We start from the raw sequence: 27,546 nt of genomic DNA on the forward strand, positions 1-27,546 counted from the left end.
CAGACTAGATGCAGGAAAAATGTTCCCAATGTTGGGGGAGTCCAGAACCAGAGGTCACAGTTTAAGAATAAGAGGTAGGCCATTTAGGACTGAAATGAGGAAAAACCTTTTCATCCAGAGAGTTGTAAATCGGTGGAATTCTCTGCTTTGGTAGAGGCTGGTATATACATTTTGAGCAAAGCACTATTGACAAATAAGCAAATCAGAAAGAAAAGTCCAGCAACCTTTTTGTCCCCCCATCAATTTGAAGAGTCACTTCCACCGATCATGGTAAACATACTCTTTACCATCAATATCATTCGCTAAATTTTCTCTTTTCACAACCACCAATTAAAAGGAAAAAGAGCAATAAGGTTAGGATATTACCACCTTCAAGATCCTCTCCAAGTCAAACTTTGTGTTGGAAGGATGTAGTTTTATTCATTCACATAATGGCACTTACTGCATTTATCGTGTAGGCAGGTGCTGGTTTAAACCGAAGATAAACACAAAAAGCTGGTGTAACTCGGTGGGTCAGACAGCATCTCTGGAGAAAAGGAATAGGTGACGTTTCTGGTCGAGACTTTTTTTCAGACCCGATTTCTGTACCGTATAACTCTATAACTCTAACATCACAGCCATTGCCTCACCCCCAGTGCCAATCTTCATTCCATAACCATCAATTCATCCCTATTCTTGACAAATATACAATATAATTGCTGCCATGTTTGAACTTGAAATGACCTTCAAAGTCTAAGTACACACCACAGAGACCTCCTAATTCTCCCTCGTTGAGTTACTAATTCCACCCACGCGTGAATTAATCTTTTGATGAAACTTCATCTAAGGCTTCATTTCTTCCATGCTGATTAGTCCAACAACCTGTTCCATACTCAGACTTGTTCTTTAGGGTGTCCAAAATTGTTGTTTGGATTATAATTCTTGTTATGTACAGTTTACTCATTTGGTGCCAATTTGTGTCACAGAATCATAGAGTGATACAGCGTGGAAACAGGCCATTAGGCCCAACTTGCCCACGCCAACCAGCCCTATCTACACTAGTCCCACCTGCCCGGGCTTGGCCCATATCCCTCTAAACCTATCCTACCATGTACATGTCCAAATGCCTCTTAAACATTACGATAGTACCTCCTCAACTACCTCCTCCATATACCCACCAAGCTTTGTGTAAATAAAGTTACCCCTCAGATATTCCTCAGGTTTCCTCTTATCTGAAAGGGGGATTTGAACAGTACTTGAATGAAACAGAACAGTCTAGGGCCAAGGAGAAAGGGTCGTGGGCGAGATTAGATGCAATATTGAGAGCAGGCAAGGACTAGAGGAGCCTCCTTTATTGCTACAAAATGATTCCATGTCTCCCCCTTCATTGATCTGCCTTGGCTCCTACAGGTTCTGATCCTTAATTTTAAACATCTCAATTCTGTTCACAAACACTTCCACGGCTGCCCCTTATCTATTTTTTCATTCTCCTCCAGGTCCGGAATCCTCTGAGGGATCTGTGGGTCTCTAATTCTGCTTTCTTGATGATTCCTGATTTAATCGTTGCTTCACGGGCAGCTGCATTGTGCTTACAGTTGCCATGGCACAAATTCTCCTGTTTGCTACCATTTCTACCATTGCTGTTGCTTCCTTTAAATCACTCTATAAAATCTGCTTCTTTGCCCAGCCATTATTGTTTTATTTCTTCTTACATCGCTTTTATATGTCTGAAGAAGGGTTCCGACCTGAAATGTCATCCTTCCTTTGTTTCCAGAGATGCTGCCTGACCCGATGAGTTACTCTAGCACTTTGTGTCCATCTTCACGATAAACCAGCATCTGCAGTTCTTTCCTACACATCTCTTTAGATGACTCTGCCTCTCGATTTGTTTGATAAAATATTTGTGAGACACAGTGGAATGTCTTACTACTTTAAAGGTGTCATATAAATACAAGTTATTGTTGTTCAGACATGTGTATGTCAACTTTATTTCTGTTGATTAGTCTAGGAACAGGCTGGTAAGGTTTGAAATAATGCTTGTACTGCAGTGCACATCAGTAAGCCTGATGTTTCTAAGGACACATGTCAAGGTCTGGATCATTGATTCAGGGCACTGAAATAAAACTATTAAATCAAGAGAAGACGGAGTCAATATTTAAATCATTGTATTCTGAGCTGCTTGAAATTGGCTTGCAAGACGGTATAAAGGAGATATGAAGACATGAGCCAATTCCAGTTTAGGGCTTGAAAACATTCTGATACATGCTGGAAACACTTAACAGGTCAGGAAGGATCTGTGAAAGGGGAACGGAGCCATCAACAGAATTCATTTTAGAAGGAATGGCAATTAAGAATCCATTATGGAAATCTCACTATTCCATTGAGGCCTCATCTTAAAAAATAATTCTCTGAGTGGGCGTGCATAACTTAAACTACACAAAGAAATCCAGCAAAGCTGTTGCATTTTAGGTCCTCTGGGTGAGAATTCTGGCTGGAGAAGATACCAGCTCTACACATTTCAACTGGATGTTAAATGCCAGCAATGTTTTCCTGAAGTAATTATATCGCAAAATGTAGGTAGAGTTTTCCAAACATCATTTTCAATGAATTTGATGCCACGGGATGAAAAAGGCATACCAGGAGCACCATCGGCACAGGAGGCAAACTGACAGAAACAAGTATTACTCTCCTGAATTGGACTAACTGCAGGATTTGGGTGTGGAAACATGGCAGTACTTGAAAGGGTCTGCCTTCACAGCCTGTTACTCTGCAGGGAAGCAATTGCATTTCATTGCAATCTGTTGCCAGCTCTTACTAATCTGATGATACTGCCAAGGAATTATATCTTTAATTTTTCTTCTTTAACCTCCTTCCAAGTTACATGTAGGCCTTCAGCATTATCAGTTTGAATGCTGCACCCCAAGGTGTCAGGTGATTGATTATTTGTTAAGCATGGTTGGTGCTTTCATTTATTTTGCAATTAAATATTAACATAGATGTCACACTGCCACCCAGATCCTTTGGATTCCTATAGAATTTTTCTTTATCAATTTATCAATTATTTTTCACTTACTCAGTAACTTCAATTTTCTGAATGTGAGATGCCACAATTAACTCTGTCCTCATGTAACTGCATGTGCATGAGAATCCAGACCTGCAGTCTGAAGACCTTGCAGAGCCGCCGCATGTTCTTAAATAGAGCTCAGATTGTGTTATATACTACCTGATTAGATGTGGCGTTGGACTCAACCTGCCAACTTGGAGCAATAGCTTTCATGGCGTTGAAGTCAGACGTAAAGTAAGCAAGGTTGATTCTGTTCCATGCTGAAGATCACATATGTGTCAAACCTGAAGTAAAAGCTGCTCAAGTGTAAGTTTAAGGTGAATATTGTTTACCCACCTGAGAACTTAGAAAGTGCAGTGGAATTTGTAGACATGCTCCAAGTGGTGTAGGCAATCTTCATCATTGTCTTTGCACTTGAATATCATAAGATGTCAAGAATTGATCTTCATATACAGTATAATGAATGTAGCCGAGAGGTCCCATGGCTCCGATGCAGTTTGTATTGCCGCAATAATTCCCCGTTTACCAGGAAATTGATTTGGGGCTGACGACATGAACAATAGGCAGCAACATGAATGACTAGGAAATTACACAAGATCAGTAAGTTTAAGAAGGAAAATATATAATGCAAATATGTTGCTCTTCAATATTCAACAGCAACACCAAACTTCCATGAAAATCTATTATCATTTGCACTGACAAGGGCTTGTCCCACTTGGGCGTCAAATGCGCGTCATGCAGGCGGCGCGCAAAGATTTTGTGAATCCCAAAATCCTGGGGCGCTGCGCGACCGCGTGTCACTGCCTACGTCACCACGCACCATGCGCGTCGTGACACGTAAGTGATGTCGCGTAAATTATGCCCAAGTGGCACAGGCTCTTTATTTACATAAGTAGGCCATGATTGCTTGATTTGAACTTTACTCAAATTCAAAATTCGGAATGGACATTGATTTTGCAAATTTCAATGACAACAATCTCAATTACCCAATCTCTTTTGGGTAACAAGGGACCTTAACTGGTGTTACTTGCTAGAGGATCTGCTCACCCATCATATGAGGTCGATAGCAAGTTTCTGATCACTTGCATTCATTGGCATCAAGGAACTGTGATTATACTGGGATGTTTGAAAATCACCCATGTTGTGTTTAAGCAAAGAAAACCATGGAGTGAATTTCCTTCGCTCCATAGATGCTGCTGCACCCGCTGAGTTTCTCCAGCATTTTTGTGTACCTTCGATCTTCCAGCACCTGCAGTTCATTCTTGAACAAAGAAAACCAGAATCTCATTTCAAATGACCAAATGGAATTAGGAATCCATTTTATATTTTCCCTGCCCTTCAACTCAACTGGTTGCCAGATACATCATGATCATCTGAAGGGGAACACTATTGTTCTGGTGAATAGCATGGGTGTGCTATTCACACAAACACAACATTTTGCTCTGATCACGATTTCTTCCAAGTCTTGGTCTCTGGATTTGAAAATACCCAATCCTGGATCAGCTTCAATAGAAACATAGAAAATAGGTGCAGGAGGAGGCCATTCAGCCCTCGAGCCAGCAGCGAATAATAGTGTACATGTGTACAGATATTGATTTCTCATCCTCGGTCTACAAAAATATGCTCTTAAATTAATATCTATAAAAAATTGATTAACAGGTCATCATCTAATTATTTGTGCAATTGCGCTGTTCGGCAAAATTGCTGCCTGCATGATAGCAACGAGCCTATTGATAGATAACTCATTGTCAACTAAAGATCTTCGGTATCTTCCACAGCAGCACAAACGATGGTCAAAATGAAAATCAACAAAAGAACAGCAGAGAAAAAGATGTTAATGTAAATTTATTCCATGGTTTTAAAGTCACTTGTAATGATAAGCTTCATTTTTTGACAAGGAATGATATGTTGTATTGTTAATGTATATAATGCTGCACTCATAATTGAATTTTAATTGGATAAGAATCAATTTTCTTTCCAAATGCGATTCCCTTCCCTGGGACACACACAGTTTCTGCTTGATTTACCTTTGACTGTACAGAGTGAATGTAATTACCTCAGTATTCTCAGTGTGATTTAATTGCATTAATGTAGTTCAGTGATGCTGATTATTGCGGGAAAAAAACAACATTCAGTGCAGAAACAGTGACTGGGTTATTGGTTTCTGAAAGTGACTGACAATTGATGAACAAGTTGTGAGATATAGCAGCTTCACCTGGAGAGGGGGCAATGTTGCCATGGTGAGTGGCATGCTGTGTCATTGCAACAATGAAGTATTCATACAAACCAAACAGTTTGCCTAAGATCTTTCTAAATGTTTGTTGGTGTGGAAAAAATGCGATCAAATAGTGTAAATTAATTAATGATAAGTGCTTGAAACATATGAATAATGATGTTTCTGATTTCAAAAAACTCTTGCTCTCCCTCTCTCTCTGTCCCTGTCCTAGTTCTTCGACTTGTTTTACATGATTACATTTTACTGATTGTATGCCTTGTTGTCACCTTCCCCTCAGCTAACAATGCAAATATATATCTTTTTTAATCTTGTCTCGATCTGTTGGTATTTTATTTTTGTCATTAGCTCCTTACTGTAGCCCACCAAGCCCCCCAAGGCATGGTACTGTTCACACGCAAACGGCAGGATTCCCTGGCAGCACAGTGCGATTCAACTGTGACCCTGGCTATCGATTGATCGGTCAAGTTATTGCAACGTGCACCAGGTTCCCCCAAGGTTTTTACAACTGGAATACCATTCCTCCTCTTTGTCAAGGTAAGAAAATGAATGTCTGCCATGCACAGGTACTTCAATACAGTACTCATTTGTGGAATTGAATTTTAACAATTATAAATGGAAATAATCAAAGGAAAGTCTATCTTGATCTGAATTTAGCATTTGACTAGTTCTCAATCAATATATATAAATATTGGATTTGCTTTGAAATGATGTTGTATCAATTGCTCCGAGTATTCAATGAAAATTGCCCCAAATGACAATGGACCGGAGTTTCTACTGAGGTTGTAATCAGTAAAATAAATCCAAAGTGTATTAAACACTGAAGTCGCACCCATTTTCTGTACAAGCTTTGTAGCAGACTTTTCCTACTTTTCTAATTGCCAGCATGCCAGCATTTTAAGTGCATAGGGCAGTTCCTGGGTTTTGTAAGGGTAATGCTCCATAAGCTGAATTTCTTGTTCATCAAAATGAACAATTTCCCCTACATACACTTCTTATAATTACTTAATTTGACCAAATGACTTCTGTTCACCCTAACACCACCCATAATTAAACCAATGGAACATAGACTGTATCCACTTCCTAAAGAATATATTGATTCTTTTAAATATTATTTATTAAGCATCTTAAAAATGGCAAGGAGAATTTCATGGTCAGATTACCATAAATCATCTCCTCCTTAACTCGGGAAGCCCCTGCATTTGATTGTATGTATTTATTTATTAATTAATTATTTCGAACAGAATAAATGAATAAAAAGCAAGTGTGAAACAGCATACAAAAAACAAAACAAAACATTTATAAAGTGTCATAAACAATGTCTATATATAAATGAAATCATATGTGTCCGAAAAGGAGCAGGAAGAAGCCAAAGCTTATTAATTCCCACCCCTTATTCAACTGCTTGTAATTATCTTATACAAATTTAGCAGCTGTATGTACACCATATGTACACCAGCCACTATATGTACACCAAATTATTTACATTTGAACACTAATCAAATATTTACAAAGCCACACAAAAAAGAAAAAATTGGTTTGTGACTTTGAGGTTTACTCCCATAGTGAGGTAAGAAACACTGTCCTCTCTATCCAGAAAATCTTTAAAGAAATAATTTTAAGCAGCACTCTGGATATTAGGCTGTTAATGCACAGCCCTCTTGAACTAATTGGTGGAAGAACATCGCAAGGTGCACAATTGCCACAACTGACTGCTGGTGAAGTGATAGAAACTCAAATTTACTTTTTGAGTGCCCTGTGCATCCAAAGGTCTGGGTGCATTGTGAACAACTTGTCTAAACAAGTGAAATTGGTGAAAATATGCCTTTTTTGAAATTGGAGTGAGTCCAATTTTATGGTCATATTATTTTTACAGCAAAAATAAAAAAGTTAAACACACAACAGTTATGGCTGCAGTTTACCTGTGCTCTGATTTGATTGCGTCCAGATTATGCTATAATCCAAATGGAACTCATGAATTGTGGCATTTCATTAAACATTATTTGCACCGTGTTAATTAATGTTTTTGCAATGTTGTGTATTTTTTTATTTGTTATATTACTTATCGTTTTAGATACAATGTTAGCAGATTGTGGTATATAGAGCTTAAATAGTATAACAATATTTTTATCACAGTGTTCTCTATTCTGCAGTGCATTTTGTAAGCTATTTTTAGTGGCTTTCATGCCGAGTGTCGTTCACTGCCAGTCACATCCAATTCCCAATATTAGGTTGATGATTCATAGCACAAGCTTCCTCCCCTCCTTTGCGTGCTTTATCATAATCCTACACCTCCTCCTGTCTCAAATTGAATCTTCCACTTGTTTAAAATAGTAAACATGTGTTTCTTCGACTGGATGAGGCAATGCGCTTTTCCCTGCACAATGTTATGATTGTGAGCCTATTTGTATTGCAGCAGCTGTGTAAACTCTTAGTGAAGATGTTAATACCGTGCACACTGTATCTCAGTTAAAGCTGACAGATGTTCATTTTCAGCCATTTCTTGTGGCGTCCCAAAAGCTCCAAGAAATGGAACGGTCTTCGGGAGAGAGTACACTCTCGGAACGAGAGCCATCTATCAGTGTAATGAAGGCTACAGATTGCAGTCTGGTGAACTGTCAACAGCTGTCTGCCAGGAAGATGGGAAATGGAGCAACAGTGACAGGCCTCCACTCTGTGTGGGTGAGTGTGCTATTGTATATTCCATTTAATTGCCTATGATAAGGAGTCAAGGCATGAAAGAAGGAGAAACTCATACTGGTGGGAATTCCAGTTTAGGGGAGATCTGATTGGGTGGGGTTTCAATTTATGATGCCATTTCCAGGATTTCTCTGCCTTGTTTTGGAGTAACTATCACTTATTACACAGTGGTGATGTTGCATAGATGTTACCATTCAAAAAAAAATGTCATATAGATATCTTCACAATGACTAACAAGGATGGATAACGGAATTATTATGCTGGAGACAATGATAGAACTTTGAGTTTGAAGGTCGAAATGCACTCCCTACAATAAATTAAAGATAGGAGATGGGGCAAAGGGTTTTGCTCATCTGGGAGAGGCATAGATCCAATGGGTGAAATAACCCCTTCCTCAGCTTTGTCTACAAACAAACAAAGTGGGCAATAAAATGCTGTATTTTTCCTAAGGAGCTTTGTACAATGGTATGGATATCATACTGCACGTATATAGATTTCTGATAAGGGCCTAAGTTCATTTTGTAGCTCAATGCCTCAGAAAGGATATATTACAATGTAGAATGCAAATTCAACAGAAACGCTGAGCTTGGTGGTGTAGCAGTAGAGCTACTGCCTTACAGTGCCAGAGACCAGGGTTTGATCCTGATTAGGGGTGCTATCTGTACCCAGTTTGTACTTTCTACCCGTGGCCTGCATGGGTTTACTCCGAGATCATCTGTTTCCTTCTACTCTCCAAAGACATACAGGTTTGGAGGTTAATTGGCTGGGTATAAATGCAATATTGTCCCTTGTGTGTGTAGGACAGTGTAAGTGTACGGGGATCACTGGTCAGTGCGGATTCAGTGGGCTGAAGGGCCTGTTTCCACATTGTATCTTTAAACTAAAATAAACTAAACTAAAACTATTGGGGCATGTGGCATTTACGGGTTACATTTCAAAGATAAAGGAACAATTTAATTGTTGATTAAAAGAGATGACAGACTAGATTGATAAAAAATATTGTTGATTATCAGTAATTAATTTTTGAATCGGCAAATACAGCAATGCAACAGGCAATTAATAATCCAGGAAAATAACCATTAATCAATGCTGTCTTTCAGCAGCCATCTTTCACCAAGAGTTTTGCATAAGGGTTCACTCTTAATCACTGTATCTTTTATCAACCTTGATACATCAGCATCCTTTATTCACAAGGTTAGTTAAAAAAATCTCATCATTCTGTCTTAAGTTGATATGTTTTGGCGAGTTTTGTTCTGACCTACTTATCCAGGTGAAGGATGGCAATGCTCAGAGTGGAGCCATTTGCTCCACTCCTGTTTTCATCAATCACTTCCTGATAGCTGCAGCATACATCATGAAACCTTGCACTTCTATGCCAGATGTCTTGGCCCCAATAGAATATAAAATCCATGCTTTAAATGTTCATCTTTCACAGCATATACATGATTCCATCAAAAGACAATTAATTCTGAGTTATAAACTAAGATCTTACATGGCCCAGTGCCATGGCTTGTAGAGTTGCTGCCTCATAGCGTCAGAGACCTGGGTTCAATCTTGATGTCAGCTGCTATCTGTGTGGAGTTTGCACATTCTGCCTGTTATTGCGTGGGTTTCCTCCTTGTGCTCCAATTTCCTCCCACATTGAGTGTTGGTAGATTGATTGGCCATTGTAAATTGCCCCTTGTGTATAGGCGGGTGGGGAATCTGAGGGGAATTGATAACAATATGGAGAGAATAATTTTGGATTAGTTTAGGTTAGTGTAGGATTAATATAAATGATGGAACATTGAGGTTGGAGGACTGAATGCACTCCCTACAATAAGTGAGAGGAAGGAGGTAGTCAGTGTGTACTCAGTGGGCCAAAGGGACTGTTTCCAAGGTAGACACAAAATGCTGGAGAAACTCAGCGAGTGAGGCAGCATCTATGGAGAGAAGGAATTGGCGGCGTTTCGGATCGAGACCCTTCTTCAGACTGATGTCAGGGGAGGGGGTAGGACACATAAATAAAGTGGGCGGAGACAGTGGGACTAGTGGTTGGACTGGGAATAGGGAAGGGAAGGAGAGAGAGAGCAAGGGCTACCTGAAGTTAGAGAAGTCAATGTTCATACCACTGGGGTGTAAACTACCCAAGCGAAATATGAGGTGCTGTTCCTCCAATTTGGGCTGGGACTCACTCTGATAATGGAGGAGGCCCAGGACAGAAAGGTCAGATTGGGAATGGGAGGCGGAATTGAAGTGCTGAGCAACCGGGAGATCAGCTTGGTTAAGACGGTCTGAGCGGAGGTGTTCAGCAAAACGATCGCCGAGCCTGCGCTTGGTCTTGCCGATGTAGAGAAGTTGACACCTGGAACAGCGGATGCAGTAGATGAGGTTGCAAGTGAACCTCTGCCTCCCCTGGAAAAACTGTTTGGATCCTTGGATGGAGTCGCAGGGGGGAGGTAAAGTGGCAGGTGTTGCATCTCCTGCAGTTGCTGGGGAAAGTACCTGGGGGGGAGGTGGTTTGGGTGGGAAGGGACAAATTGACCAGGGAGTTACGGAGGGAACGGTCTCTGCTAAAAGCAGAAAGGGGTGGAGATGGGAAGATATGGCCAGTAGTGGGATCCCGTTAGAGACTGTTTCCATGCTGTATCTCTGTCTCTCTCCAAATATCTGCAGTGTTTGACCTTACCGGGTGCTGGACAGAGCCTACCCAGTGCTTTTCATGTTTTGAAAGCTAGAGAAGGCTTTCATTCAGCCATTTGTGTGTATTGGAAAAATACTCGTGCAATTGAGGTGGAAACATCACTCAAATGTACCCCCAACAGCTTTCAATGTGTGCAAATTCTAAGCAAAGTCTACACAAATATTTTGCAGATAGACCAGATGAATGTGTAGCCAGTAAAATGGTGCAGAAGACAGGGCTTTAGATTTCTAAGGCATCGGAAGCATTTCAAGGACAGATAGAGCCAGTGTATGATGGTCAGGTTACGTCAGCAGAGCTGGGAACAGATCCTTGCAAAAGGATTTTCTAATGTTATTGGAAAGTGGTTAGCAAGGAAATTGGACATGAAACTGCAAGCTTGGGAAGTCAGAGTGTTAGTAAGCGTAACAAATAGATACCATTAAAGACCAAAGTGGATCTTTGCACAAAATAAATGTTAAAATGACAACATTTAAGAAGCTGATTCAGAATGCTTACAACGGAGATGCTGCCTGACCCATTGACCATGTGTCTTTTTTTGTGAGCCAGCATCTTCAGTTCCTTGTGTCTCCATATGTATATGGCTATGATCTCATTGCTATTATGGAAATGTGGGAGCAGGATGACCAAAGCTGGGATGTATTCCTCCAATGTGTTTAATATTTAGGAAGCAGGCAAAAAAGTAAAAGGATTCACTTGCACTTATTCAACTGAATTTGGTAGTCACAAATTGCTGGAAAAACTCAGTGGGTCAGGCAGCACGTCTGGACAAAAGGAATAGGTGAAGTCTTGGGTCGGACCCTTCTGAAGAAGGGTTACGACCCAAAACATCATATATTCCTTTTCCCCAGAGATGCTGACTGACTCGGTGAATTACTCCAGTTATTTGTGTCTATCTGTGGTAAAAACCATCATCTGCAGTTCCTTCCTACACGTACTGAATTTGGTGTTCACTATGCGGCCTTTACATCGGAGAAACCAAATGTAGACTGGGTGTCTGGTTTACAGAGCATCTGCACTCACTCTGCAAGGGTGACCTTGAGCTTCTGGTTGTCTGCCAGTATAATTCATCATTCCACTCTTGCCCTGATCTCACTGTCTGCGGCCTCTTGCACTGTTATACAAGGTCCAAAGAAAGCTTGAGGAACAATACTTCATCTTCCATCTGGACATGGTGCACCTGCAGAGACGGTACTGAATTCTCCAACTTTAGGTCCCTTACACATTCTTTCTACTGGAATCAAAAACTGGCCATTTGCGCATGCTATCATTTTGCTTTTTGCTTTTTCCTTTTATTTTACACATTCTGCCCGGCAATCTTATCAATAGCAAGACGTTGCACAAATAAAGGAGTGTGATCTGATTTTAACTTCCACATCAAATCATCGGATCTCACCCTGCCGTAGATACTGCCTAATTTCCACCCGTTCCCTTCCCGACCTTTCTAATTAAAGAACCTTGTTTTTCCTTTACTCTCTTCTGCTCAAGGGGCTAGGACCTGAAACAGAAACTGCTTCTTTTTCTGCAGAAGCTACTTGACTCAATTAGTGTTTCCGGCTTTTTCTGGGTTTTAATTTCAGACGTCCCACATCAGCATAATGTTTTGATGTTTATAAAGAAAAAGGGATTGGTTCAGCACCATATGGAAGGAGTAGATCAGTGCATTGATAACAAATAATCTTGGCTTGACAGAACATAACATGGAATTGAACATGGGGTGAGCTAAGAAATAGTAAAGAACACAAAACAATAGTGTGAGTTATTATAATAGTGTAATTATGTAATTGTAATAGTGGGCAAGGCGTAAATCGGGAAATTAGTAAATTGTGTAACAGGCGTAATGCAATAATTATGATTGACCTTAACCTTTGTGTAGACTGGAGAATCAATTGTGTTGTAACATAGTGGAAGATGAATTCATGGAATGTTTTCTAAGATCATTTTTCAGTCAATAGGATCAAGTGTATCTCTTGAGGAGTTTCGGGAACTGAGGAGCCCGCTAAATAAGGAAATCAGGAGGGCGAAAAAGGGAGCAGGATAAGATTAAGGAAGATCTGGCAGATAATATTAAGGGAAATCCAAAGAGATTTTGGACATTAAGGGGGAAATGGGTAACCAGTGAGAGAATAGGGCCTACTGAGGAATCAAAGTGGTCACCTCTGTGTGGAGTCACAGGAGATTGGCAAGGCCCTCATTGGGCATTTCTCCTCCATTTTTACCATGCAAAAAACATGAAGACTGGGGAACTTGGGACAGTCAATGAGAGTGGCTTGAGAGCAGGTAGTATGACAGTGGAGGAGGTGCTGAATGTCCTAACGCGTGTGAAGGTAGACTAAGGTGCAGTGAAAAACGTTGTTTTGCATGCAATCTAAACGATCAGATATATTAGATGATCAGTCTAACCCAAAACGTCACCTATCCATGTTCTCTGGGAAGGTCGTCTCACCTGTGAGTAACTCCAGCACTTTGTGTTTTTATCATATATACCATCCAATCAGTTCAAACTCAAGTACAGTAGATAAAGGGAGAGATGCAGAGTGCAGAGTATGGTTCTCAGCATTGTAGTGCATTGTTGCACATCAATTTCATAGACAAAGTCCAATATCCTCAATGGGGTAAAGGTGAATTGAACAGTGCCCTAGTTTATTGATGACCCAATCAGAAGCATGATAACAGAGGGAAGAAGCTGAGCTGAGTCTGGTGATACATGCTATTAGCTTATGTGCCTTCTGCCAGACAGGAATAGGGAGAAGAATGACTGGAGTGGGACAAGCCTTTGATTATGTTGGCTGCTCTTCCAAGGCAATGTAAAGTGTAGATTAAGTCAATGGTGGGAAGTCTGGGCTGTGTGATGGACTGGACTACATCAACATCTCTGTAATTTCTTGCAGTCTTGGGCTGACCTATTCCCAAACCAATCTGTGATACAACCTGGCAGTATGTTTTCTGTGGTGGTATCAGTGGAAGTTTGTAACAGTCACTGGAGACATGCTGAATTTTCTCAGTCTTCTCAGGAAGTAGAGGCATTTGTGCGTTCTCTTGGCTGACGCATCAATGTGGTCAGTCCATGACAAACCGTTGGGAATATTAACAGCAAGGAACTTAAAGTTCTCAACCATTTCCACTTCAGCACTATTGATGCTGATTGGGGCATTGGTTTAATTCAGTATATTTCTGGACTTTAAGGAAATCAAGGAAAATTGAGGTAGAAAATGGCTCGAGAGGCCGAATAGCCTACTCCTGTACCTATTTTCTATGTTTCTATGTAAAATGGCACTTCAGGTAGGTCAGTCTTGAATTTCTCGAAGGGTTGATTGGCCTACTTCTACTATTTCTTATGCTTTAATATCTATATGAAAAACTGATAGTTTGAAAACAATGTGTGCTCCTAAATATTTACCAGAAAAATGCAAAACTTATTTTCCATTGTTTTTTATGAAAACAAAACTGGTGGCTGCAGCTTTTCCTATGCAGCTACCCCAAGCATGAAACATCAGGCCACATCTTTAAATGCAACGATAAGTGATGAATTGTTGCTTTCTCATACTTCTCCCATTTTAAGAGACATTTTACATGTCTTAACCAAACCCATTTTTTTTTTCTCATCCAATTTATTGCACTATTAAAAAGAAGAGGTATGGATTATTCATTAAATGATATTACGGAACAATGCAAGTCAGATGGACACGGTTCAGTTTTCTTTTCAATAAAGATCAGCAAATCAATGCGTTGCAATATTTCTTTCATTTATTGTATATCATTACAAAATATTGTAATTACATTTAGGAATGTAAGACAAGGAGGTTATTCAAATTTTTGATTGATCAAAATGATAACAAATCAGAAAATTGCAGCTCAGCAAGTAATGAGGTGATAATCTGCTATTGATTGCTGTTCAATGTGTATTCTTCCAGCTGTGTCGTGCCCTGAAGTTAATACTGTCCACGTGGAGCACGGGAACTGGAAGCTGTTAAATGGAAATCCAAGTCAATATGGAGCTCAAGTGATTATCACTTGTGACCCTGGATATTATCTGCAAGGACTCAGGGTTATCAACTGCCAGGCTAATGGGACTTGGAGTGTTGGACGCCAGAAGCCCAGCTGTAAAAGTAAGTGGGTGCTTGCAAGTTAATGATGTATAACAATAAAATTACTAAGCCTTCCTGCTGCAAGCACGAGTTTACTATCTGCTGTTCAAAGGTGTGTTTATTGACAGGAAATGCTACAAGCATTTGTTAAAAATTTTACAGACTGGTTAATTGTTTTGAGCTGCATCAGATAATTTTTTTGTTTTTTTGGTTCCTGTTTACTCAAGTACATTATTTTACCATCGTTGTGTAAAGGTATTCAGGGCAGATGGACTTGCGTTTGATCTATAGTGTAAGGAGTTTGAATAATCGACAGTCAGCCTCAGTACTCGGGGGTTGACAAGGGGAAATAATGCCAGGTTTGTTCCTTCAAACTCCAATCCAGTAACGCATCGTGCAAAATGTGCGACAATGCCCCTTGCAAACAGTTCAACCACCCCACACCCAGAACAGGGACATGAACGAAAGCCCTGGTATGATTGAGAATAATCTGTCTGCATGGCTACAGCTTAGAATCCCAGTGATGCTGGGGAAGTTGACACCTTTATTATTTCATCTCCTGGATGGAAGACTACACTCCCTCATCTACCCTCTGATTAAAAGGCCAAGGAAGTCACTGGAACTGAAACGTTGCTTGTGATAGGTGGTGTGCAGTGGTGGGTAAGGACCTCAGTACAGATCAAAGAAGAGGTTGTACAGGATTGTGTGAAAGAGCTAATCCTCAGATCCCTACTGAACATTTCATAGGGCAGCAAAGCTGACTCTATACTGTATGTTGCTTCTCCAACAGGTGTATGGAATTCTCACATGCAGCCCAGTGGTGCAACTGGTGGAGATGCTGCCTCATTGTTCCAGGTTCAATCCTGAGCTCACGTGCAGTCTGCGTGAAATTTGTACCTTCTCATTGTTGATGTCAGAAGTTCACAAGTCCTAGGAGCAGAATTAGGCCATTCGGCCCATCAGGTCTACTCCGCCATTCAATCATGGCTGATCTATCTTTCTCTCTCAATCTTTCTATCTTCCCTTTTACGTTCTCCCATGACCACATAGGTTTTCCCGTGTGCTCCAAATGTACAGATTTGTAGGTTAATTGGCTTTGATAAAGATTGTAAATTGTCAATGGTGTGTAGGATAGTGCTAGTGTAGGAGCAGGGAGGTTCTACTGCAGTTGTACAGGGTCTTGGTGAGACCACACCTGGAGTATTGCGCACAGTTTTGGTCTCCAAATCTGAGGAAGGACATTATTGCCATAGAGGGAGTGCAGAGAAAGTTCACCAGACTGATTCCTGGGATGTCAGGACTGTCTTATGAAGAAAGACTGGATAGACTCGGTTTATACTCTCTAGAATTTAGGAGATTGAGAGGGGATCTTATAGAAACTTACAAAATTCTTAAGGGGTTGGACAGGCTAGATGCATGAAGATTGTTCCCGATGTTGGGGAAGTCCAGGACAAGGGGTCACAACTTAAGGATAAGGGGGAAATCCTTTAAAACCGAGATGAAAAGAACTTTTTTTCACACAGAGAGTGGTGAATCTCTGGAACTCTCTGCCACATAGGGTAGTTGAGGCCAGTTCATTGGCTATATTTAAGAGGGAGTTAGATGTGGCCCTTGTGGCCAAGGGGATCAGAGGGTATGGAGAGAAGGCAGGTACGGGATACTGAGTTGGATGATCAGCCATGATCATATTGAATGGCGGTGCAGGCTCGAAGGGCCGAATGGCCTACTCCTGTACCTAATTTCTATGTTTCTATGTACAGGGATTGCTGGTTGGCACGGACTCTAACCTAAACTAAACTAAATTATTGACTTTGGTTGATTTTTGAAGTCCTTTCATTTACTGTTAATCTTTTATCGTTTATTCCACATATTGACCGTTGGCCACCTCAGCAAGTAATCTGTTTGAGAAGGAGTTTACTGATGCTGACCATGCAAGGGAGCATATTGATTGAGTTATTTGTGGCTTTGTTTATTGACATACCCCAACTGATATTGACCTGATTCTCTTGCAAGCCTCCTCATCTAATGATATGACAGTATAATGTTATTGTTTATCTTTCAACCACACATTGGTGCATCAGATAGCACTGCTAGATTCAGTCCTGGTTTCCAATGCCACCCACTGCTTGTGCCCGCTAGGTGATTGTAGGAGATGGTAATTGATATGTGAGAGATGAACCGTGCAGACACTAAATGGCAGAATGGAGAGGCAGCGTGGATATGAGGTGGAAAATAGCTGCCACCTCTGTCATAAGTAAATGTGCAAATAATATGAGAAAAGTATTTTAGTGCAAATATCTATGGAGATTAAAAAGGGAAAGAAAAGGACTTAAAAATGTATACTTAATCTCTTTAACAGTTTAAAATATGTGAAGTGGGGATTTATTATCTACTATACTATTCCTTGAGAAAACAAAATGTCATTCGTAGGTGAAAGTATGGGGGTGAAGATAAATCCTGTTATTTATAGCTACTTTCAAAATGTTTTGAAACTCCTCAGCTATTTACAGGAGAAAGGAGGTGAGTAGGATTTGTTTAGTCAAAGGGTTGTGAATCTGTGGAATTAATTGCCACAGACGGCTGTGGAGGCCAAGTCAATGGATATTTTTAAGGAGGAGATTGACAGATTCTTGATGAGTGAGGGCGCCAGGGGTTATGGGGAGAGAGCAGGAGAATGGGCTTGAGAGGGAAAGATACATCAGCCATGATTGAATGGCAGTGGAATTAATGGGCCAAATGGCCTAATTCTGTTCCTAGAACTAATTAACTTATTTATGCATATTTCTTAGGGTGTACAGTAATCAAATTATTTGAAGTGTTAACCATCAGGAGTAGGTTGGTAGACATTTGGTAGACATAAGGTAGACATTTGTGTGCTAGGCAATGTATGCATTATGTTAGAGCTGGTGCTGACAGTTTATATGTCTTTTGACCTTCATTTTGTAAAACCCCAAATTGCCAAGGCTAACTCATGCTTCCTTTCAAGCATGCATGCAGATCACATCACCTCAGTGTTGATATGAATCTTCACTGTCTGGCTGGTAATCACTCTCACTCACTGTTTAATCCTCTAAAAATTAATGGAATTGAATTTGGATGGCTAGTCTAATCTATTGAGTTACTGGGTAGATTGTTGACATGAAAAATTATCTCCGTGTATTAGTTATCAGGCTATTAAACAGCCATGAGGCTATTAAACGCGACAACAAATAAGGTCTGAGCTCTGAACTACAAAAGACTATATTATTATTGCACTATATTTGTTATTTATTGAACGTTTTCTTTTTTTTTCTCTTATCTCATTATGTACTATGTTTACATGTTCACATATTCTGTTGCGCTGCAGCAAGTAAGAATTTCATTGTCCCACCCGGGACATATGACAATAAAATACTCTTGACTCTTGACTATTTGAATCTCAAGTCATGTTTATCTCTGGACAATCCCCTTTGGCTGACCTCCAGATTTGTGTCTTGAAAGACTAACCTCATCCAAAATGTTCATGTTTATGTCCAAATCAACCCCTAGATACATTCATCCATCATCAAAAGAGAAAAGCAGAGCCGTCTAGGTAGTACCTGCAGACATAGAAGCAGGTGATGGCTGTGATTGAGAGTCCTCCATCAGAGGAGCAGGCTTTAACATGCAGAGAAAATAGATAGGAGATGAGAACAAAAGGAAATACAGGTTGAATGGTGAAAATAGTTGATTTTACATGATTGAGGGATGGTTTAGTTTCGAGATTCAGCATGAAAACTGGACCTTCTGCCAACCAATTAACAGCCATGCAGTAATTCTATCCTACACACGATGGACAACTTACAGAAGCCAATTAACCTAGAAACCTGCACATCTTTGGAATATGGGAGGAAACCAGAACACCTGGAAAAACCCCACACGGCACAGGGAGAATGTACAAGCTCTGTACAGACAGTACCTGTGGTCAGGATCAAATCCGTGTCTCTGGTGCTGTAAGCCAGCAACTCTACTGCTGCACCACTGTGCCACAGTAGATCTGCTTCCTTGTATCTCCGGTAACCAGGATTCAATCCTAGCCTTGGGTACTCCCTATGTGGTGTTTGCAAGTTCTCCCTGTGATCATGTGGGTTTCCTCCAGGTACTCTGATTCCCTTCATTTCCCAAAAACGTGCAGGTTGGTAGGTTGACCCCTAGTGTGTGGATGAATGATGAAATGCGGGAGAACAACACAGGATTAGCACAGGGATTCACGAATGGGATTAGTATAAATGGATGCTTGATGTTCGGTGTGGACTTGGTAGGGCCAGAGTCTGTTTCTGTGTTGTATGATTCCATGAGTCCAAGAATAGTTGAAACTAATTATTCAATCTTGTAATGTTATAGTAATTTCATGCGGAGAACAGGGATTTCCAGCACACGGTAATAAGATTGGAACATTAACAACATATGGGGCAACTGCTATCTTTTCCTGTAACACTGGATACACAATGGTAGGATCTCGGGTGCGGGAATGTCAGGCCAACGGGCTGTGGAGTGGAATGCAAGTGAATTGCCTTGGTGAGTATTTGGATTCATATGTACATGTCTGGTGCATGAAAGCGCCTGTGAGATGTAATGTTGTGTTGGCCTAATCATTATATTGTGTCTAATTCTAATCTCAATTTTTGTTTAAAACATGCCATTGAAACATAGCTTAAGGCCTGCTTCTCAAATGTTGCATTAAGTTCATGATTTAAACAATGGGCTAAGGCAACTAGTCCCATGATCAATGTGTAGGAAGGAAGTGCAGATGCTGGTTTACGCCAAAGATAGTCACAAAATGCTGGAGTAACTCAGCTTGACAGGCAGCATCTCTGAAGAGATGAAATGGGTGCCATTTCGGTTTATGGCCCAAAACATCACCCATTCCTTTTCTCCAGAGATGCTGCCTGTCCCGCTGAGTTACTCCAGCATTTTATGTCTATACAGCTCCATGATTAAGTTTGGCAGTTACCATCAATACCTTAGCATCAAATATCTTTGCTAAACAAAACCATTGTGTTGTTATTTCACTGAATTCATGTGATGTGTATGCTTTTGGACAGTATTTGGGATAAATGTTGTACCCTAACTGTAGTACCTGACCAGCATTACAAATTTAATGTCTAGTTGCTAGAGTAACCTGTATCTCCAAAGATGTACAGGTATGTAGGTTAATTGGCTTGTAAAGTTGTAAATTGTCCCTAGTTTGTGTAGGATAGTGTTAGTGTGCCCATCGGTGCGGACTTGATGGGACGAAGGGTTTGGCACTGCTTTCAATTTACTGATTGGAACTAACATACTAATAAAGAATTTAAATTCCTATCGCATAAATAGGTTTAAGTACAGCTACATTTTCTTGGCCTTTCTGAATTTTTTCCTCACATTAAAATAAATCAAGTCATAAAGCTTACTGATTGCTGCTTATTTGGTTTTAGCTGGTCACTGCGGGATGCCTAAGTCCATTGTCAATGGGCAGATAATTGGGGAAAATTTCAGCTATCGTGGGACAGTGGTGTACCAGTGTAACCCAGGCTTTCGCTTGATTGGAACTTCGGTTCGAATTTGTCAGCAGGATCACAAGTGGTCAGGCAGATCACCTGTATGCGTGCGTAAGTATTGCTTCATTTAAAAATCAATAGAGAAGGGAAAATGACTCGGGCGAAGGTTTATCTGCTTCCAGTCAACATATCTCAGATATTACTTGGTAGACAAAAATGCTGGAAAAACTCAGCGGGTGTGGCAGCATCTGTGGAGCGAAGGAATAGGTGACGTTTTGGGTCGAAACCCTTCTTCAGACTGGTGGGGGGGAGAAGAAAGGAAGAGGTGGAGACAGTGGGCTGTGGGGCAGCTGGGGAGGGGAAGGAGGGAGAAAGCAAGGACTACCTGAAATTGGAGGTCAATGTTCATACCGCTGGGGTGTAAACTACCAAAGTGAAATATGAGACGCTGTTCCTCCAATTTGCGGTGGGACTCACTCTGGCCATGGAGTAGGCCCAGGACAGAAAGGTCGGATTCAGAATGGGAGGGGGAGTTGAAGTGCTGAGCCACCGGGAGATCAGGTTGGTTAATGCGGACTGTGCGGAGGTGTTGGGGGAAGCGATCGCCCAGCCTGCGCTTGGTCTCACTGATGTAAAACAGTTGACACCTAGAGCAACGGATGCAATAGATGAGGCTGGAGGAGGTGCTGGTGAACCCCTGCCTCACCTGAAAAGACTGTTTAGGTCCTTGGATGGACTGAAGGGGGAGGTAAAGCGACAAGTGTAGCATTTCCTACGGTTGCAAGGGAAAGTACCAGGGGAGGGGGTGGTATGGGTGGGAAGGGACGACTTGACCAGGGAGTTACGGAGGGAGCGGTCAGTGCGGAAAGCTGAAAGGGGAGGAGATGGGAAGATGTGGCCAGTGGTGGGAAAATGTCGGAGGATTATCTGTTGTATGTGACAGCTGGTAGGGTGGAAGATGAGGACAAGGGAGAATCTGCTCTTGTTATGAGTGGTGGGGGTGGGGATTGATGGGAGCTACGGGATATAGAAAAGACCCTGGTGAGAGCCTCATCTATAGTCGAAGAGGGGAACCCCCATTCCATTAAGAATGAGGGAACTAACATATATTTCTTATATTATATTATAATATACTATATTATATTATATTAATCAAATATTTCTTAATCAGTTCATGAGATTCCTTTTTTTAAATTTTTGATCAACCAAGAATGTATTTTTCACAAAAGATTAGGGCGATGTTTAGCAACCAAAATCATGGTTGAATATTTAGTGGATGAATAAAGGTGTCCCTGGATATCGGATATTTCTGCCAGTGAGATCAGCCCACTGGTAGTCATTTATCCCAATAATTTCCAGTTTACCGTTTAATATGGGCTCCAATGAACATTTTAAGCATCACCCATTGTGAAAGTTTCGATTACACTTTGAATGCAACATGTCGCCTGCATTTGCAGCCAAAAATGAATGACCTGTTCTTTTCCTGAAAGTGGATTTGGGGGATTGTAGGCCATTCATCCAAACTAATCAGAGGGCATTGCTGAGATATTGAAGCCCAGAATTAATTGAAGGACAGATTGTGACGTATATTGATACATGGTTTTGGAGAAGCCCATTGGTTTGGGCTTGTTGACAGAAGGTATCGGGGAAGACTGGCATTGATGAGGTGAGGAGACGTCAGCCACACATTGGGGAGGACCAGCATTGGGATGTGGTGTGTGGGAAGTGAGGGAATTTGAGGAGGACATGTACTCAGTGCATGGCATAATGATTCGGGATGAGGCACTTGATGTTTGCATTTGGAATCGAGGAAGACAAGTTGCTAGTTTAGCTTTTGGACTGCACATTAAGCCTTCCAGTTCAGCAATGTATTGCTAGGCTACTTTGCCCCAGGAATATCTATTCAGAAATAAAACTTTGTTCAGGAACCCCTGCAATGCTTTAACATCCACTATGTCTCCAAGGTAGAAATCATTGCAGTGTGGCATGGTTGACTCTATCGGGATGCGCATGGTCAAATGTTAGCAGTGACACAAAATGACGAAGGAAATTGTAATTGGATAATACTGAAATAAGCATGTATTATTCAGAATGTAAATTCAAATTTTAATCTTTAATGGTTAAAATGAAATCCCAAAGAATGACATTTATTTTAGCCAATGGTATAGTTTGCTCCCTGCTGCCTAGTTTCACTGAGTATTCATGTCGTGCGAGTGATAATGAGGATTACTTGTTGCCTGGCTGGTACCAATCCTAGTAAGTAAGTGCGGGGACATTGTGGCAACATTGAAGGCAAGCCTGCTTCTTCTCCTGCCCTCTCCTCCTCCCTGCATTCCCATTTGGTATTGCTCCATAGAGCCACAGCTAGTCTCTCACCGGTGGAAATGCTGAATCACAGGCATGAACCTGTGCTATTACATTCAATGCCATGCTCGCTTTGGCTCACGTCTTTAACATTTGAAGATGAACTTCCTTGTGTCATGTGATTCAGAATATTAATGCGGGGAGTTTATTTTGGATGATATGGATTTTAAAGCCTTAATACTTCAGAGTGGATTATGGTTGCAATGCTCAATAGAGCAATAATTCATAAAATTGAAAAACAGATAGGATAACACATGGATTTGTATAATCTTTTAATATTTGGCAAGTCAAATTCAGGTTTCTAGAATTTGTTTAATTGTGATGCTTGTTATAAGCCATAACTCGGTCCTTTAAAATAAGCAGAATAATGCTTTGTTGCTCCTAGTCAGTTTTTAAGAGTTTTTTTCCACTCATTCTGAACATGGACATAATTTATATTGGCAGAGATTGGGTTATGAGCCATTCTGAACATTGATAGCACATGAAAGTAGTTTACTATCACAAACGAGGCATTGGGAACAAGGAGATGATTCACTGCCAGCTGGTGTGTCCAATATTTACTGATTTAATGGTGACAATTCATTCCTAGTCAGTCCTAACCAAACTGGGTTTTTTTTGTTATCCCTTGCTGTGTATATGTAAAATTCAGCCTGAGTTTATGGTACTGTGTGTTTTCACCATTTTTCCGATTCCATAACGGGGATTATTTTTTAAATTACATTCCTCGTTGTGCAAAGTTTGTGTCAAATGCCTGAAATGTTTCCTCATCTTGATGTCATTGGCACAGTGTCTAGCAGCAGAATGAGAGTTAAATGCTGACCATTTCCTGGTATCTCGTGTACCATTATATTTCAGTGGATGTGGTTAATTCCATGTAAGGGAGTGGTTGAAAATTCACTCACCTATACATTTGCAACTCCCCGTACTTAATCATGTATGTTTCCACAAATACGTGCCTGGATACAGAAGAGTCAGTATCATCAGTGTCTAAGATAACCACTAACATTTTATCTAGATACTAAAATATATGCTACCTGCAAGAAATTGACCCCATAGGTAGGCAGCTCTAGCAGCCTTGTGAGAATTCTAAATATTATTGGATTATTATTAGATTTTCCATTGTTTTCCATTAGGCCCCTTATCTAAGACTTCAGCTGATAAAAATTGTTAATTTCAAACAAAAATGTTTGGTTCTTTTTTTTTTGCACTGTTGCATTTTAGAATATTAGAGCTTAGCAGAATTATAATGACACTGAACGGCTCTTATCCCCTATTTACATTTTCTAGCTATAACATGTGGTCACCCTGGCAATCCTGCAAATGGAGTAACTCACGGAACTCAATTTAACCTGAACGACATGGTTAGGTTCACCTGTAACACAGGTTACTTATTGCAAGGATCCATTAACTCTCGGTGCCAATCGAACGGGCAGTGGAGCAACTCGCTTCCTACATGTAAAGGTAAAAGTTCTAACTATCAAGCTGTTTTGTTCAAACTATCAAAATTTTGACATAAAAAGATGGTCTATTGACGCTAAATATATTCTTTCTTTCTTGCAGTTGTTAATTGTTCAGATCCTGCACATGTAGAAAACAGTATTCGTCGAGTGCAATTAAACATCACCCAGCGATTCAGTTACGGCAGTAGTGTTTCGTATGAGTGCAATGCTGGCTACTACCTATTGGGATCGGATGTGCTGACCTGTCAAGGCGATGGTTCCTGGGACAAATCACTCCCCAAGTGCCTATGTAAGTGAAGGTGGTGCTTTTAAATGAGCGGATTATCATGCTGGAAAGAATCGTTTAACCCTCTTAGTTTAGTTTAGAGATACAGCGTAGAAACAGGCTTTTCGACCCAACAAGTCCATGCCGACCAACGATCACCCAGGCATTAGTTCTAAGCTACACTCTAGGGACAATTTACATTAAGCCAAATAACCTACAAACCTGCACATCTTTAGAATGTGAGAGGAAACATGAGCATCCAGAGAAAAACCCACGCGGTCACAAGGAGAACGTATAAACTCCCAAACTTACAGCACCCGTAGTCAGAATTGTACCCAGGTCTCTGGTGCTGGCAGGCAGCAACTGTACCATTGTGCCACCCAAAACATGTATAATTTCCTTTGACAAAGGTTTGAAAATTGCACAATAAAGCCAGCAGTGATCATCATTTCATTGAGCATGTAGGAAATATGAATTTCCTAGAAATAAAATTGTAAACCGAAAGTGACAGAAATAAAAAGATACTGGAATATGGTGAAGAAAAAGTGAAAATATTAAGTAGGTGACTCAGTAGAATTTAATAATGTACAGGAAGTTAACAATAAAATAACTATTTTTTGAGCTAAATAAAATGTGAAAGTTCAAGAGTTTCTGGACAGAAATCATTTTGAGCTGAAGATAGACACGATATTCTAGAGGAACTCAGCGGGTCAAGCAGCATCTCTGGGGAAGAGGAATGGGCAATGTTTTGGGTCGAGATCCTCCTTCAGAACCCACTGAGTTACTCCAGCATATTGTGTCTATCTTTGGTGTGAACCAGCATCTGCTGTTCCTTCTTACACAATCAGTCTGAGTTGTTGCTTTGTGAAGATTTAAAATAAGCCCAACCTTTTTTATGCTATAGTTTGGATCCTGTCCTCGTTGGTGACACAGGAGGTGTACTTTAAAGCAGTGATTGCAACAATAGTGACAATTGACTGGCAACCAAGCTACGAGGGCTTAATTGTTGCACTTATGCCACCACTGAAAGAACAGCACTCACTCATTTCCAAAAGTAGAGGCTGGCATGACTGACATAACCTTCCATATTTTTTCACTTAACTATACAAGAGGCAGCTGCCAGGTCATTGTCAGGTTTACAGTGTAATGATGGGGAGCACTGACACACAGGCCATCATTACAATTGCGAATCTCAGCCTTTTTTGATTGCTGTTCTGAGCAAACCATGATCGTTTTATGTGTAACACAAACGCTTAGCCTGTAGCTGCTGAGTAGAAGTTACTATGGAAACAGCCACTGCAACACTGTTGTTGGAATCTTCAGACACTTGTTTTTTAGCAAAGAATGTTATCTCAAAGAGATGAAATAGCTTCTGTAACCTGTATGAAATACGTATCTTCCAATGCTGTGCGGCTTTAGTCGATACTGTATTTTACTAGTGTGTGCCATATTGTAAATATTTATCTGCAGTCTTTGGTACAATTAGGATAGGTGCTTGGGTGACACATCTATAATCAAAATCCCACACACTGACACTATACCCTGAGGAGTCCCTTCAATTAGGAGCGAAAGAGCCAAGGCCAGTCTGGCTCTGCCTCAATCTCCTCACAACACGGGTCGGACAGTGCAAAGCCCTCATGCAGGAGTACGGGTACAACAACGATGGGCCAACCGAATGAGACTGCAGGGAGACAACCCAAACTATGGAGCACTTACTTACCTGCCCCCTCCTCCCAGAGCCCTGCAGACCAGAAGATCTCAAGGTCTTCAACCCATGTGCCAAACCCTGCGTTATGCAATGGTTTTGAAAAGTGTAGCGACACAACAAGAAGAAGAAGAAGAAGGTACAATTAAATCACAAGGTCTAATTCACCGAGTATAACTCACACATAAGAATATTTTCTTCATGACTCATATCACAGATCAAATCATCTACAGCACTTTGACTAAATTAAACGATCTAACGGCAATCAACTCCAACTCCATGAATTACAAGGAACACCGTGGCATGCAATTAATTTCATAAACAAAATTACAAAGAGGCTTAACAATGATCTGTTTCTCAAGGCTGTTTCTGGCTTTTCATAGCTTTGTGTAATGGTATCACAACTTAACAGAGGCCAGGGAAATGGAAGATTATACAGCCTGTGAAGAAGCTGTATTGTAGAACATTGTACAAAATAAAAGAGCAGCGCAGGTAGCTGAGTTGCTGCCTCACAGCTCCAGGGACCCATCGTCATTGCTGATCTCTGGTGCATCTTAGTGAAGTTTGGACGATCTCCCTCTGACCCCCATGGATTTCCATTGTGTGCTCCCGTTTCTACCCACGTTGTGTGTAGGTCAGCAGGTTAATTGGCCATTCTAAATTGTCCCGAGTGTGCAGCTGAATGGTATATCCAGAAGAATTGATGGGAGCGTGGGGATGCAATAGGATGAAGATAAACTAATGCTTGCTGGCCGGCGTGATCTCTGTGGATAAAGATGCAGTTTCTGTGTTGCATCACTCTACAACTGTAAAACATAGATGATTCTCTCAGGAACCACACAGTAATCATGATCTATTATTTACTAAGCACACAAGCACCCCCTACAGACAGCTGCTACCATCCTTTTTTTTGTAAGTACCTTACATATATACACCCCTGAATATGTGCTGAGTTATATGGTTCTGAAAAATGTTGGCAATTTTAATCTGATCAAACATCATCTACAGAGAGGGAAATAAAGTTAAACTTTCAGCTTGTTTTCAGACCTTTTCTTAGAATGGGAAAGCACCAGAGATGTACCAGATTTTTATTAAGTACAGGTACAGGGGAAGGAGGATAAAGAAGGATCTAATCACACCTGGGACTAGTGGTGTGCCTCTGGGTTCAGTGCTGTTTGCCATCTACATCAATGATTTGGATGAGAACATACAGGGCAAGATTAGCAAGTTTGTTGATGATACAAAGGTGGATAGTTTTGCAGATGGTCGTGAAATAATGCAGCAGGGTCTGGATTGATTGGCCAGGTGGGCTGAGGAATGGTTGATGGAATTTAATACAGAGAAGTGTGAACATTTTGGGACATCTAACAAGGGCAGGACCTGCACAGTGAATGGTAGGCCGCTGGGGAGTGTTGTAGAGCAGAGCAATCTAGGAGTGCAGGTGCATGGTTCCTTGAAGGTCGAATCGCAGGTAGATAAGATGGTCAAAAAGGCTTTTGGCACATTGGCC

General features: G+C 40.8%; 1 protein-coding gene across 1 annotated transcript in view; it reads left to right on the forward strand.

The window, feature by feature from the left end:
* Positions 1–27,546, forward strand: part of csmd2 (CUB and Sushi multiple domains 2) — a 577,487-nt gene that overhangs the window by 432,751 nt on the left and 117,190 nt on the right. Inside the window, 7 exon segments of the mRNA XM_055656152.1 lie at positions 5,625–5,813; positions 7,773–7,958; positions 14,571–14,765; positions 19,107–19,280; positions 20,180–20,353; positions 23,894–24,067; positions 24,167–24,355. Of these exon segments, the coding sequence (XP_055512127.1) occupies positions 5,625–5,813; positions 7,773–7,958; positions 14,571–14,765; positions 19,107–19,280; positions 20,180–20,353; positions 23,894–24,067; positions 24,167–24,355 (1,281 nt within the window).

The sequence above is a fragment of the Leucoraja erinacea genome, chromosome 26, assembly GCF_028641065.1.
Source record: "Leucoraja erinacea ecotype New England chromosome 26, Leri_hhj_1, whole genome shotgun sequence".
NCBI classification, from domain to species: Eukaryota; Metazoa; Chordata; class Chondrichthyes; order Rajiformes; family Rajidae; genus Leucoraja; species Leucoraja erinaceus.